This window comes from Centroberyx affinis, unplaced genomic scaffold (genome assembly GCF_046629955.1).
Source record: "Centroberyx affinis isolate AG114_WGS23_722 - 3 ecotype Tasmania unplaced genomic scaffold, CSIRO-AGI_Caff_v1 ptg001494l_1, whole genome shotgun sequence".
Taxonomy (NCBI): domain Eukaryota; kingdom Metazoa; phylum Chordata; class Actinopteri; order Beryciformes; family Berycidae; genus Centroberyx; species Centroberyx affinis.
Genome location: NW_027279959.1, coordinates 273973 through 290198, shown reverse-complemented (window position 1 = coordinate 290198; position 16226 = coordinate 273973). Strand labels below are relative to the sequence as shown.

The following is a 16226-nucleotide window of genomic DNA, read 5'->3' as shown; positions in this document are numbered from 1 at the left end:
AACAAGCAGCACCACAATGTTCCCTGAAATCTACAGAGGCGTGTGCTAATGCATTCAGCCCCTGACCTCTGTCATTTTATTTGAGCATACAAAACAGTGTTAATTTAAATTTAATGGCTGTTTGTCATGGGGAAGCACACTGGGCCTGTGTGGAGAGCGGCTACTCACCACGCACACGGCAGCTGGCCCGATGCTATGTGAGGCCGCATCATAGGTCTAACGCAGGCAGGGCATCGGCTCACCTGGGGCTGGCCACCAGTCGCTTACAGTGTTTTCAGATGTGAAAATTGTTATGCGTCATAGCAAACACTCTTGACGTTGCACTGGCATAAGACTACAGAAACAGACTATTTTGCCTTTGGGAAATTTATGGATGTACAAGTGAAGAAGCTCTCAGACTCTTAAAATAGGCTTTTTGAAGGCACAATTACCCAGTCCTCTAATGCTAGACTATTAGCAAGCACATTTTGGTTAAAATCATAACACTGGGCCCTGCCATGAGAAGTGAAATTACTTCTTCCTCTTCCCACCTTTACCAGGAAGCTGTAGTCATCATGTTAAAGCTGAGCAAGGAGGCCAGATTGCCTCCATTTGCCATGCACTCTCAATTCAATTCATGAATGGCCCCACCCTGCAGTACATGGCCCTTTCATAAGCATTCGGAGGTAGAACTGGATCTCATCGCCCTCTTTTCCCAAGCCTGTGTTCCACATAGCCAGTGCCACCAGAAGCTCCGCCCCTTCACACTGTGGTGTAGATAGGAGTGGAGGCAGGTCAGGCTTGGTAACGAAGATGATCAGCTTGTCATAGTGTAGCGGTACAGTAACAGTAGAAGTAAGTGTTTAGCTGCAATGCAGATAAAAAGCATCCATATGGATGAAGTCTGCAGGGTGAAACTACTCCATGTGAAAGTTGACAAGTGAGCCATTGAGCATTTTTAAGGAGAGATCAATCTCCCCTGTCTCTCTTATTGGCTGTGGCAATTGATTTTGATTGTGCGCTAAAATGAAGTTTGATTAAATTAGAGGACAGAGGATTAATAGCTATTTCCAATTCACAGACGACCAAACACACTTCTTCTCTATCATTTACCTTTTGCAACCCATGGGGTGTGCAGTGAAGCAGAACGTAAACCAACACAGACCCAGACACAAATACAGACACACACACACACACTCTTATTTTCCTTTGTGGGTGTCTGCATTATGTCTAGTCAGCGCTGTGTGATTTTCATCTTTACTAGGACATGTTGCATGTTGCGATGAGAGGCAGAGCACTTCTCATTTCCTGTCCTTTCTCTATGCACAGAAGAAAAACATTATTGGATTTCCTGTCTTGGCGTGGTGGATGTCACACTCAGCTGTTGCGGCTCGTCCAATCTCCTCTCGGAAGTGGCACGCATCATTCTGCTGCCCTTCCTCTCCGCGTGCAGGGAAGCGGTGCCATCATCTACGACCTGGTAGCTCTTTCGGGTGCTGTTAGTCCCTTACAATTGTTCGGGTTTTTAATGCTGCTAATTGGAAAAAAGGGGAGATTGATTGCTTACATAGCTTTCTGACCAGCTGGGTTGGAAAGGGCAGTGAGAGATAGAGCGCCAGCGAGAACAGATTTCTTAAGGATGGTAGCAATTGATCAGAAGCAGGAGGAGAAAGTCTCTAATGAAGAAGGTTTCCCCCCCCATGGGGCTGTTCTAGACGCTGAGGGTCTGTTCATTATCCTCAAGACCCACAGCGCCTTAGGAGTGCCTTCTTAAAGCTCAGGTGGCATCTAAGCAATGTAACATTCAGGATTATGGGAAATTGTAACATTTTCATCTTGGATTTTTACCTTTATATTAACCTCATGGGTGTAGGACTGGCAAGGTCAACAACAGGAGACTACATAGTGAGGCCTATTGCTGGCTGAACTTCTGTGGCGAGAAATGGATCTACGAATCTGGAATGAGATTGCCTTGCCTTTTCAAATGATGAAACCATGGAGAGTATGGAGGTTTTGGGCAGGATTCATGACTATAAAAAAGTCATTATGGAGCTCAGTGATGTGTCTCAAGTTGCTGTAATCATTTCTTCAGTTGAGACCAATCAGGTACTTTTTATAACACTACTGTGCTTCAGTAAATTTTTTAGGTAGTTGTATTTTACTTGGATATTTCCACTCCAGGGGACTTCATTACATTTCAGGAATTACCCTACTTTTTACCCTAGTTATCTGCCACTTTAAGATACAATTTATTTTGAAGGAAATGGTCTTGCATACAAACTGCGATATTCATGAAAATGAAGCCCTTCTGTTAAAGCCAGCTGCAAGATGAAGTCAGCTGCAAATTACAGCCAGCTGCATGATGAACCGCAAGATGATCAGAGTCGGTATAAGTGGACCACCAGCCTCTTTATTAGAACCTTTAGAGGCTAATGCTTCAAGGCTTAAAATGTGAGATTGTCATATTTAATGTCTACTTTGTGCCCACTGGGCTGTGGACCTCCCTGCCTGAGGAGCTGAGACTGGTAAAATTGTCTTAAAACAGATTTTTTGTAGACATTGTAGGATTTTATATAATTTGTCTTTACCTATATTATTCTTGTTTTATTCTTTGGTGGCCTCGTTTTAATTCATGTCTAGCACTTTATTGTTATTTAATGATGGCTTTCATGTGTTTTTCTTTGATCATTTGTCAATAGTGCTATATAAATCAAGCTTATTACTTTAACTTTTGATATTTCAACACATTTAATAAATTACTAAATACTTCACTTTAACTTCTTTAATTTCGAATACAGGAACTTCACCATGCTGGTAATATTTTGGAGATATTTCTGCTTTTACTAAAAGCAGATGGTTTACAGTCCAAGGTTAGATGTTGTCCTTTTTAGCATGTTTTCTTGGCAGAGTAGTGGAGGGATATATATGATAGGGAAGGTAGAAAGATGAATGTGTTCAATTATAAATCTTTCAGGAGCAGCACTTGGGCTATTTCTTTTTTCCAGCCCAGACATACCATCCTGAATTCGTAATTTCAAGCATCTTCAACAGCTGCTCTCTAAGTCTGTCTTCAGGAAAATGTTCCCTAGACACTACAGGCCTGTTTAATGTGTCCCTATTGAATTTCACTTCGATCTTATACATCCACTGGGTGAATTAGACAAAGGCTGTATATGAATCTCTGACAATTAGTGGCATAATATTGTGTAGATTGATAAATGATTGGCCGTGTTCCAGGAGGAGGATCATAATAAATTAGTCATATGATGATTTATATAATTCGTTTCCCATTGTGAATATCATACAGCATAGAGTCAATCAGGATGAACCATGCTCTTAGTTTAATCACTTATTATATTGTTACATGAAATTGGAGAAGAAAGATTGGTAACTTGATTTTGCTTTTTGATCTGTAAAAACAGACTGAGCAGATCTGCAGCTTATTGGCTGTAAGTTTGCCTATAGGCAAACTAGCAGCTGAATGAATGAATGAATGAATGAATGAATGTATTTCTCAGATCACCACAGATTTAAGTTGGATATTGTTTGGCTTTTATCCATTTGAATTCCAATCCTGCTTATCAGTCTTAGCTCTTACTGATTCTTATTAATCCAAATAGCAAATAGCAATAGCAAATACAATGCAATAAATAATAGATGTATGTACAGCAGCACAGTACTGAAACAGGTAATTCCATTGCTTGTTGATCCCTATTGATTCTGATAAACTGTTATCAATTCCGCTTCCACCCCTTTCCTATTGATTCAGAACTGGAATTTGGTGTTAATACCCCAACAACAAGTGTGCAACACCTGCGTCCCTCCTTCTGTTGGACATAACTATGGCCTAAAGCAACTATCAGTCATTCGCCCCGCCAGAGAGGCAAGACAGAAAATCCTGCACTCACGTCTGTCTTTGCTTAAATACCCTTAAAGCAGACCAGCTGTCTTCTGTTGGCTGATAGTCAATTGGAGTGTGAAATATTCAGACATTCATCTTTCCTTTTGCGATAGGCTTAGCTGGTTTCATTGCTGTAGTGCAATATTTACTTTGTTGGTAAGCTACTTATAGCATACAGCTACAATTTTGAGTATCTTTAACTCAGTAAAGGACAACTTTGTTTTGTTGCCCCCATGGCTAACTAGCTAAAATGAACATAGGTCTAATTTAAAATTGTTTTGGTGAGTAGCTATACATCCATTCATTCATTCATTCATTCATTCATTTATCTTATTGTTTAGATGTGTTCATATACCAGGTCATTCAATCTAGCAGACATGTCTCTATAGCCTGGAAAAAAAGTTTGAATCATCTTGTTTTCAGTATCTTTGGCCCTACTCATTTGACTGTCTTGCCAAAGATTTACCATCTTTGTTTTTACTATGTTACAGTAATGAGAGATGTGTCTGGGAAAACCCACTCTTTGACTGAAATAATCTTTGTAACAAATCCAACTTTGTTCATGGACTCGCCACCATTTCATTAGGAAACCTGAAAGATTTAGCCTCCATCCCCCTCTTAGATTAAAAGTCAAAACATTTGACCCAGTCGTGCCCTGTGAGAAACAAAAATCTCATTAATTCCTGCACACACATGTGGAACGCCGGAGCCATGTGTGTGTGACAGAGACAAGAGAGCCGCACCTGTATGTGTGTGTGTGTGTGTGTGTGTGTGTGTGTGTGTGTGTGTGACAAATCGAGGGAGTAAAAACTGAGCGCAATGGAGGTGCTCCAGTAATGGATGCTGTCACCCCATCGTTTCAACAGGCTGCAGGCCTCTGTGCAAATGCCTCTGGAAATGGATAATGGAAAGAAGGAGAGATGAAATAAACGAGAAGGGATGAGATCAATCATGGGCAACCTTGTGTTGTCTTGCTTTCAAGTAAAGGTTTTTACATGCTCACACACAGGTTGTCCCTGCACACAGAGAGCACAGAGAGCCCTGGCCTGCAAAGCGCCCGGCTTCCTCTTTGACTCTTCTCATCTCTTCATGCGTCCTTCTGTGTCTCCCTCTCTCCATCTGTCTTTTTCTTTGTTAGTTGCCGTAGGTTGCATAGATAGCTTCAAAAGAGTCAAAGTTTTGAGAGGATTTGCATGCTTTAATGTTGCTGCCATGAGCAATTTAGTCTGAGTAAAATGTTGATGAATCACCAATGCAGTTTGCCGCTTTCGCTTGACGTTGTTTGAACCCTATGAAACAGAATGCAAGCTATAGTTTATTTAGTTAGCTAAATTATAGGGAAGGGAAAGTCTTAACTGGTTGGTAAATTGCAGGGTGTTGTACTTGTTGAACAGAACTAATACTTGGTTAAACTAAATTTAACCTACATGTGGAAGCACTACATTTCCATGACTCATCAATATATCTAAAAAGTGATGTCTCATGTTTTTTTCTTAAAACTTACTGATAAAAAAAAACATAATTTATAACGTGGTTAGAATAGAAGATGCACACAACGTGAGCTGATTTTGAGAGTTCCTGCAAGATCTATTCCTTTTACTTGTGAATGCATGGCAGAGCACACTTTACTTAGAAAACATAAAACTCTTATGCATGATGCCTGTTCACATCACTTAACATAACCCAGATAGACTAGTTATGTTATAAACACATTCTCAGCATCCTCGTTCCAGTATCTTCAGAGGATACACATATTTATTTACTTCATACAAAAAACACATTTATCCTATTTGTCAAGTTCTGAATTTTTTCCCCCACTGTATTTGTACAAAAACTAATAGTAAATACTCTACAATACAACACAAAACATAATACTGTTTCGACATGGACTTAATGTTTCAACTACGACTATTTTAAATGCTTATTCACACGTGTAATTTCTCTCAATTTGTTTCATTCTATTTAAACCAAGCACTTAATTCTTCCCATAGAGTCTAACTCATACACACAAAAGAAATCATGAACGTTCATTTTGTAAATGGTACTGTGACCCATTAAACATTATGAGCTGTGCATCACTCTACACACCAAATTACGAGGCTAATCACAGCCAGTATGTTTGGCAGTACACTCCAATTACACTAATGGTGGTCAATAACAACAAGTACTATATATACAGTAAAATTTAGGTTACAACCATAATCCTGGTTCTGTGATAGTATGAGGTATTTCAATATGGAATATGTCCCTTCATGTGGTCCTCAGAAGCCTCTATAATATCACTATGCCAGCTTGCAGTGATTGGCTGGCAGATAGCCTCTCACTATAAAATTGGCATAGTGTCAGCGGGTCAAAATAAACACACCTCTCCCTGGCTCACACAAGGAGGGAGGTCTGGTGGGATTCCTCACTCGTAGAGGTCATATAGTCATAACCTAAGGTTCTCAAGCATTCCCTCAGTATCTAACTATGAGGATATAAATACCCTTATAAAGGCCTAAGATGTTGTCATGCTCCTAGTGGAATGAGCAGGGTGGAGGGCAGGCCTGCAGGGAGCTTTAGCCTCCACTAGTGTAGGCTAAAGCAATCACCTCCGCTATCCAATGGGAGAGGCACTGCTTAGTGATAGGCATGTCGATGTGAGGCTCAATAAATAGCTGATCAAATTCCCTAAACCTTACAGGAGCTGAAAAGTGTGTGCACAGGACATAACATATGGAGGAGCACATTGGACTTCTTGTACAAGAACCCCACCGTAGCTGTTTCCACTCACCATTTTCACACAAGAAGTCTGCTAGCAAGAGCACATTCGAGTACAGACTACGATGTCTATTTATGTGAGATTCTCCAAACATCAGTCTGATCAACACTTCTCAAACACAGTGACAAAACACATGTTCAGTGTTTACAATCTAGGAAACAGAAGTTTAAAGAATATTGGTGAGAATAGAAGCAATGTGAGCTGGTGTTGAGCTTTGCTGCAGGGATTCAGATTCTATCCCGTGCAGAGGTCAAGTTAATGTAGTGTAATGAAAATACTCTGTTAGTGATGAAATAAAAGAAAATGCTAATGAATAAAAAGTTTTTAAAATAGTGAAGTGTTTGATGTAAGCGGAGCTGCTCATGCCCAAATTATGTGTTTGTTGAAGACTACGGGAAAAAAGGAGCTTCTTTCAAGATTTGACCCTAGCCCATCAGGGGTGCATGGTGGTCGTAACCATTAAGAGGAGGAGGAGTTTCCAGAGGCTCGTCAAAGTTACTGTCCCTAAAGACGGAGAGGGACCTGCCCAGGAAAACAGTCTGAGATAAATTATTTTTGAGCTCTGGCTCAGTTCGGCAGAAGGACACTTGAAACAAGGGCCTGAAAGTCATTTTATAATTAACCTTGTTGTTTTTATCTTTCATTACTTTGTTGAGGCTATTAATGGCAAGCTTAGCAGAATAGAGGTTTGTGTTTTGTCAGTTTTGTCAGGCTTTGTGTTCTCTAATTATGTGATTTTTGGGAAATCCCCGGCCACACTCTTCAAGATGCATTGTTTGCAATTGTTTTTACATAAGGGTACTTAACAATGACTATTGTCAACAAATGAAAAGTGCTCCAAAACCCTTTTTATCCATGGCTTTGTATAAGAAGGTCATAGAATAGATTTGTTTTGCTGCTTGGCTGATGTGTGTGCTGTGACTCTGCTTAAAGCAAAGTCCATTTGGGTTTTTTCACCTGCTCTGACAATGGAAAGGCCGCCTCTCTCTGCTGGGGGTGTTGGCGCTCCTCTCTACATTCTACGGTGGCCGAGAGAGCTCAACGCACTGCAACTTAAGAAAACAAATAGACAAAACACAAGCAAATTAAGAAAACATCTTCATCAATTTGACAACACATGCGCTGCAAATACACACAACACAACCAAACACAGAAACACGCTGCAAATACACACAACACAACCAAACACAGAAACACGCTGCAAATACACACAACACAACCAAATAGACAAACGCGCTGCAAGTAGCACAGACGACAACGGATCTGTTGCCAGGGGACACAAAAAAGTGAGGCTAAGGCTAGGTTAACAGCAGATATATGCAATAATATCTGAATCATGCGATCACGATGTTAAAATAAACCCAAAAAACATACATTGTTGTATTTGCAGCACGTTTGTCTATTTGGTTGTGTTGTGTGTATTTGCAGCGCATTTGTCTATTTGGTTGGGTTGTGTGTAATTACAGTGCATGTGTTGTCAAATTAATGAAGATGTTTTCTTAATTTGCTTGTGTTTTGTCTATTTGCATGTGTTTTCTTAAGTTGCAGTGCGTTGAGCTCTCTCGGCCACCATAACATTCTGACTTTCTACAGCTGTCAACTGACAGGCAAAAAGAAAAACAAAACAAAACCTGAAGACACTTGATTTGTCTGTCCTTGAGTTCTGTGATTAATGGCGCGACTCAGACTGTCATTATCGTTCCTCCTGTCTAAGAAACTGATTTTCTTTTCTTTCTCTTTTTCTTTTCCTCAGGCTCGTCACGAAAGCACAGTGCCTCTCACTGGTGCATACAGAATATTGCACAAGAATCGGTTGACAGCTCCGATGAGGAGTTTTTTGATGCAAGAGGTTAGTATCATATTTTTATTTCCTAGTACACCAAGTCATCCTTTCCCTTTTCCTGCTGTTCTCCCCTTAGGCTATATCCTTTTCTGTCTCTCTGTGTAGAGTGTGTAGAGCATGGTGCTAACACTGCAATGGCATAAATTAACTGTACTCCTTTATGAGCATCCTGAAAAGAAACATATTCCCTTATCAGGTGTGCATACTTGTGTGCACTAGTGGACTCTCAGACTCAGAACATTATGTTTCTTGTTTCTTAAAGCTGTGAATGGGAAATCAAGGACACATTTAATGAATGAATCACAAGATCCAGGGGGAATTTTTCTGGCAATTGTGCATTTGATGTGTTTCTGTGATTGCTGTTTTGACTGAGTTGTGAGAAATCTGTCCCTAGAAGAGAGGGTCTGATTGTTCTGCTGCGCGCACACACACACACACACACACACACACACACACACACACACACATACACAGAAGCTAAACTAAAAAAGGTGTTTGCAGTGGTGTAACAGTATGGCACATTTATGATTGCAGAACAGGCTAGGGAGAACCCAGTGGGTGCATAGAAAAATGTGTGTTACTGCCTTTTAACAGAAGGATCATACACAGCAGGACCATGGGGAAAATCTCTTGTGCAATACTAGCCTCTCTGTGGGAACAAATGCTTCATGTATGAACTTTTATTATCCTCCTTCTAGATTGTTTTTAGCCAATTTCCCTGCCCAGTTTATAGCTGTTTCCTCTCATGTTAAATTGAGTCAAGATCTCAGAGTTTGAGAACATGTTAGACTGCTTGTCTTCTCCTCGTCCCAGAGGGAGTTCATCAGGCGATAACTGCAATACTTATCCCACCAATTATCTGCTCCGAGTGCTTATTCCCTGTGAGATTGATGATCGAGATTCTAGTTAATTATGCATTATAACATGCTCTTACTTTAAATATATTAAGAGAGTCAACAGCCAATGGCGTGCTTTGAAATTCTGATGAAAATGCACAACATTCCATCATATAATATAAAACTGTGCTGAAAATGAGGCTAGCAGATTAGAGACCATCTGGAATTTGCTCTTGTTCCATTGTGTTCCACTTTTGAGTTTTGTCCTTGGAGGAAATTTGGAGTGGTGCAGTATAAAGTCCTTGGAATTTACGTCACATATTTGTATGAGGAATTGTGATTAATAGTTTGTTTATTTTTTCTCTCTCTCTTCTTTCATCTCTCTCTCTTGCCTCTCCCTCTCTCAATCCTTGCTCTCTCTTCATCCCTCCTTCCGGCCCCCTTCCCTTTTTAGTTACCCCGTCACCCCCTTCTTGCAAATCCTGTTTGCCAATAGGCCTTGTTTACCACACACAGTCCTAGAGAACATGAAATATTTATCCTGATCACAGCTGAGCCATGTATTGCTTGAAATGCATTCTGTGAGACTGGTGTCATTGCAGCTATCAGTAACCAAGCATCACTGGGGGAAAAGATAACATGTGGCATGTGTTGTGTGTATTAGATGTACCTCATCACCCTCACACTCTCTCCAACACAGGAGTCCACACTCAGCTATGAAATTTCTTTACTGAGTGTGAGAGGGAAGGAGTGAGAGAGAGAGAGAGAGAGAGAGAGGAGAGATGTCCTTTATCTTTTTTTAATTACATACCATGGGGAGAAACTCCACAATTGGGAGTTGTGTTCCAAATGAAAGCAAGGAAATGAACCAATTTCTAGTTTGTTGTGATTTTCTTTCCTATTGTATTTCATGTAATTATTTTTTTTCCTCAGCAACACTGCTGTTATTGTATCCGCGGGACGTGTTAAAGGTTTTGGACTAAGCCCCACAATAAACAATGAATGAATTATTCAAATGTACGTTGCACTTTTTGTCACGCTGCAACCAGAATGAGTGTGATTTTATTGTGTTTTTGGAGTGAATTGGCAAGACTGTTAAGTGGAACTAGTAATTTTCCCTGTTTCTACATCCATCTTTCATGAGGATTCATGTAATGAACGATGCCACGCAACAGGGGGCTCAAATTAATGTCCAGATGCTCATGGTAAATGAATTGGTGAAGGTACCAGGCAGTTTCTGTCCTCAGCTTTTATGTCTAGCTGTTATTTCTATCTTATCTAATTGGCCCAGTGTTTTTGAAGTATTATGCTATGAAAAAGCTTGGATGATCCTTTCAAGTCAGATGAAAGCACACCTAAACCAGTCAACAAAACATGAAGCCTCTTGAGAGGACGCACTATAGAAAGATAAAACACAACATTAAAGTATGTTTCGTTTTCTGAAAATATCAAGAAAGAGAGAGGAGGAGATGCATTTTCCTTTTGTTATTGCTAAGTAACTCCAGTGAACTAGAGGGGAAAGTAGGTCCATGTCCTGCAGAGGAGGCAGCAGAGCAAAGCATACCCAACATAAACATTATGCTCGGTATGAAGGATGCTCTTCCTTAAAAGGAAACCAGAACAAGGTCATAAAAGGTTGTTGAAATTATGGCCCGCTGCAGTGGTTTGCTAACTGCAAGACAGTGGCTCTCAATCTTAGCTGCATGTAATCACTCAGGTACTTCTTATTGCCACAGGGCAGAGAGGATATGTTGTTTTTCAGTTTCATATAGGAAAGCAGAGAGGGAAACAAAAAGAATTAGATTGAAGAGCGAAGAGTGAAAGAATGATTGAGGGGGAGTTTACCATGTTATACTCCTCAAACCATCACAGCAGGCTTTGGGGAGTTTTATTTATGTGTGATGATTAATGCCTTCACCCACACTGTATAACCCTGGGCCCAGTAAAACCATGAAAATGTATGAAAACTGTCAGGGTTTTGCTTAGTGCTCCGCTAAAGAGATGAACCCTGCCTTGAAGTGGCTATATTCTGAAGCTGTTTATGTTAGTTGTTGAGGCTCTTTTTAAAAAAAAATCCTTCTTCGATATCTCTGTCTTCCCCCTTGGCCAATGGTGGAACACGGCCGGCTACTTCCTCCATTTTTATCGAAGAACAATGCTCTGTGATTCCCAGATGGAAATGGCAGTAAAAAATGTATATTTGCATGGGACAGTCAGGATGATAGTTGCCAAAATTGTTAATGAGGGTCACAAATTCTCTGTTTGTTTTATTTGTCTTTGAAAACATCAGGTTGAAGGAGTTGTCACTCCTTTGACCAACACTCCACAGTGTTGGTCAATGCTCCAGTAAAACACTCCAGAGGAATTCACAAATACTATTCAATAATGGAAATCTTACAAGAGATGTGATTGGGAGACAACGGATGGATTTTGCATCCATCAACATCCATATGTGTTGTTTTCCGTGAGAGCCGAGGCAGAGACTAAGGGTCAGTGTTTGTTAGATTGTGGTACTGTGTGTCAGACTGTGTTTGTGTGATGTGGTGCGGAGGCATCACAGCTGTTGGCTGGATGGCTGGATGCTGTCGCCTCCACTGGATCATCTCCTCTGACATCCCCACAGTTGCCTCTAGCAAAATTACACACACACGCACACATGCACCTGAACGAACCCACGCGCACACACACACACACAAAGAGCGAAAGAGAGAGACACACGCACCATCACTTTGTCACCTTGTCACAGGCCCTTGAGCTGGCCTGCAGTGATGATGAAAACAAAAGTGTAACAAAGATTGTTGAGTCTGAGGTTGACACGCAGACATGGAGACATACAGACAGAGTGAAGTGAGGTTAGCGAGTGGCTGGATGACCCGTCCACCTCCAGAGTCACCTCCGCTGCCTAATATAAAGTGTTAGTTGGTGAGGCTCCAGTCCATCTCCTATCCACCCCCAAGACCTCTCACATGTGGCTGCTCAAATGAGAGAGGAGATGGGAGGACATGTCAAGTTCACATTTAATGAAGAAAAACAAAATCCAAGGCACTCTTCATTGAAAAAGGTTAAAAAGCCTTTGAGCTCCCTAAGGAAGGCCAATGTCAAAATGTGTTGGAGCACTGCAAGCTTTTCACCTGTTCTATGAGCAAGCCAATGAATAAAGGCTTTTTAACCTTTTAATATGAAGAGTGCTTTGGATTTTTTTCTTCTTCTTTGATGCAGTTACTCTACACCAAAGATCACCTTCAACTGAAGATTGACTTTATGCACCCTAATGCGGCATGCTCTACTCTGTTTTTTGTTTTTTTTGTTCACATTTAATAACTCTACTGAGCCAATAGCACCATCTTGTCCTTGGCTGTTGGCTCAAACCTGCTCTGAAGATTTAAAATATTGATTGAAGAAGACGCAACATTGTGCTTCATCCAGAAAAATCTGGCTTAGTTTTGAGCTGATTACAACAATGTCAGTTTTGTTATTCATGAGATATGAACGCAATATTGAGATTTCTGTTGGCTTGCTTGTTATTTTTAACACAGCAAAGCTTTATTAAATAAAATTGCTAGCAAATTGATCCCTGATAACAGCATACATTTTGATCAGAGATTATTTGTCAAATCAGGCTCACAGAATGCATGAGATTTGTCTTGTAAGCCAGAAATATATATATATCACGCTGTGTCATCTCATATATCTGTAGATGTGTTATGGATTTTCCAGCACAGTGTTTTGGCTCTGGCACAGCTCCCCCTGCCACTGGTGAGCACTAAGGACCCGGGGTGTTTATGCTGAATTGCTTACACTTCCTCTCTTTACTGCATCTGAAAGACTCAATGAAAGCCGAGTGGCTCTTCACTCAGCTTGCTGCTTTATAGAGATGTCTTACATATAATAGTAGAGATGAGAAACCACCTGCCTTTTCCACCCTGCATACCGCCGGTAACCCCCCCCCCCCCAAATCCTTTTAGCTTTTACAGCTTTTCACGCAAACGTGTCAAACTATATCAGTTTGCTCACCAGGGTGAAAAAATCTCATTTTTTATTATGAATGACTGTGCCTTCTGGCTGCTCAAGCGTGTGCCAACTCAGTTGCCACATTGTTTATTGATGTGAGCTGTTGACAAATTTGGTGTATGTTAATCAAGATTTGTTATCTGATGACATGAATTTAAATAATGAGCAGAATTGACACACTGTGCCTAAAAGGGAGAAGTTCATGGTTTCGGCTGCTCCCACAATTCAACGCTGCATTCAATTGCTCCGGCAGGTAAACCGTGTTGGGAGGCGACTAACACATCTATTTATTATAGGTCTATACCTTATTATCACAATGCTGCATTCCACTCTGCACTCTTTGCACAGGTGTGACTATGCTTTGCCAGATGAAGTACAAAGTCTCTTTTGTGCTAGTTATCAGGTCTTACCAGTTCAGTAATGACATCAGTATTTTAGATCATCTAAACTAACATGGCTACAACCAGACCAGGATGTATCCGTAAGATTTCATGCATTTTAACTGAGAGGAGAGAGGATTCTCACTCTTTATTATGATTTTGCTTCCTCATTCTAATTTTTTTTCTTTCTGGTTTGTTTTAATTGTGAACAGTTAATATTTTGCTAGCTGATTACAGCGTATTTCTCTCAGAGACAAAAGAAACATAGTCAAAGGGGATGGTGCTGCAGGTAGTAAATAGTGAAGGTTACTATACACTCTATCCTCCCACTCACTCTCTCTCTCTCTCTCTCTCTCTCTCTCTCTCTCTCTCTCTCTCTCTCACACACACACACACACATGCACACACACCTCATTCCCCTTGATTTTGTCTGTCTGTGTTGTTTGTGCAGGAATGTGTTTATCAATGTCTATAAAATAATTCACTCCAACCCCTCGCCTCGCTTTAATCTTATCTCGGTTTGAGAAAGGCTAGATGAAATATGATTTTTTTGTTGTAGTCCTCATGGATTCATTCATCAACCATGAAAGCCATTCCGATTTTCTTTTCTAATTTAATTCCAATACACCCAACAAAGTTAGAAGGAGGTTGTGTTTTCACCCTTGTCTGCTTGTCTGTTTTTAGCTCAAGTTCTCAAAAAGTCAGGAACAAATTTGGCTGAAAGTTGGTGGACAGACAGATCGCCCTTGGCCCAAGGATCAGTTAATTAGATTTTGGTGGTGATCTGGATCTGGGGTTTCTGCCAATAGATGATTATCATTTCTCAGCCACAATTATTATGCTGCGTTCAAGTGCTGGTGGAAACGTCGGACAGCCGGGACTTCCAAGTCGGCTGCTAAACAGCAGACTTCTGCAATCTCGTGCAAAGTTGTCGTAAAAAACAAACCCGGAAGACAAACAATAAACAAACATAAACCATTACAAAGGCTGCAGCTTTTTCAATTTGGAGAACTGTTCAGTGTTGATAGAGGTTTGCACTCTGCCAAGTGTCTTCTAGTTTCTTTCTGTGTTCCTGTCTTTACTCCTCAGTGTGTACATCTACAGATACTGCCATGACCTGCCTTACTAGTCAGGTAGTACAGAAAATTACTCCCGGCTAGAACCCATCCTGTGTAGCACCTCTTTTGTGTTATCTGCTGCACAGAATTGAATTGACACACTTCACATTGCACAAACAAATCGTATAAGCTGATGTTTAGGAACAAAAGATAAGATAAGATGAAACTTTGGGGAAATTACATCGCTGCAGCAACAAAAGTAACAGGACTCAACAGGGAAAAGACGAATACAGCAAAGGCAATCTAAAAAATGCAATATTAAAAATAGGCAATAAAACGGTAAAATATAACAATACAATAAAGAAATAAAATACATTGTAAGCAATGTACATGATGTGCAAATATGCATTTTATTCACATTAACAAGTCTGCAGAAGGTCATATACTGTATGTACATAAACTGTTGTGGCTTGCAGACCAGTGCTATATAAAACCCAACTATGTCCTTATCAAATACAGTGTTGGCCTATATTACAGAATGTGCCTTACCAGCTGCCCCAAGTATCAAAACTCCAGGACAGAGGTACGATATGTACAGAAAAATGTGTGCAAAACGCATGTGCATTATCATCTGTTTACACTATCACTATATTATTAGAACATCAAACAGGAAAAGTGCAGATACAGTATATGCAGAAAAGTGCCAACATATAATTATTTTTTCAATTTTCCCCTCACTTTTAGCCATCTGATTACCTATTTATACCTGTGAGCTACATTCATGTTTCTTCCATGCCATCCATCTTCGGTAGCCTATTTACCTGACAGACTCATCCTCTTCTCGCCTTTTTACAGGATAATCCCCTAAGCAATCTCGTTTTTATATTGCGTCAAAAAAATGTATTGCACGATGATATCAAGAAATCGAGAAATACTGATAAATCGGAGTAGAAAGGTCACCTGTGGTCATTTCCTCATAGCTTAACAATTACGCTGTCTATTCCTCTCTCTTCCTCACTCACACTTACTCACTCTGCGCTGACAGGTTGAAGGATGTTTCTAAATCTCCTTCCTCTCCTTCGGGGCTGACTGCTGTAGGCGAATCTCACCCGTCTATTTCACTCTACTCCTGTTGATCAAATTTGATTTTGCTGCCGTTCTCTCAGATCTTCCTGAAGTTGGAGACATGGGGGCTTTAGTGAGTTGGCTTTATGCTCTAGATTGTTTGTGTATTTTATTTGTTTGTACTGCTGCATCTGATTTCCATGGGATGATTTGTTTTTTCTACACTGTGTCCTCTGCTTTCTCCTGCTCAAACACATTTCACTTCTTCTCAGGGGAGCTGTGCTCTTCTGTCGTGACTGTAGGCAGCGCCGATCAGCTCTCCTCCCTGTCTTTTCAGGGTTTGGTGTAAGCCTGCTTTGCATTCTGCCCCTGTCTAAACACTGCCCTTCTTA

The 16226-nt window shown here is 40.5% G+C and overlaps 1 protein-coding gene across 1 annotated transcript in view; it reads left to right on the top strand.

Moving 5' to 3' along the window:
* pitpnm3 (PITPNM family member 3) overlaps nt 1-16226 on the top strand; it is a 70247-nt gene that overhangs the window by 11772 nt on the left and 42249 nt on the right. The window contains exon 5 of the mRNA XM_071527140.1: nt 8395-8490. Within this exon, the coding sequence (XP_071383241.1) occupies nt 8395-8490 (96 nt within the window). The remainder of the gene's footprint in view (nt 1-8394; nt 8491-16226) is intronic.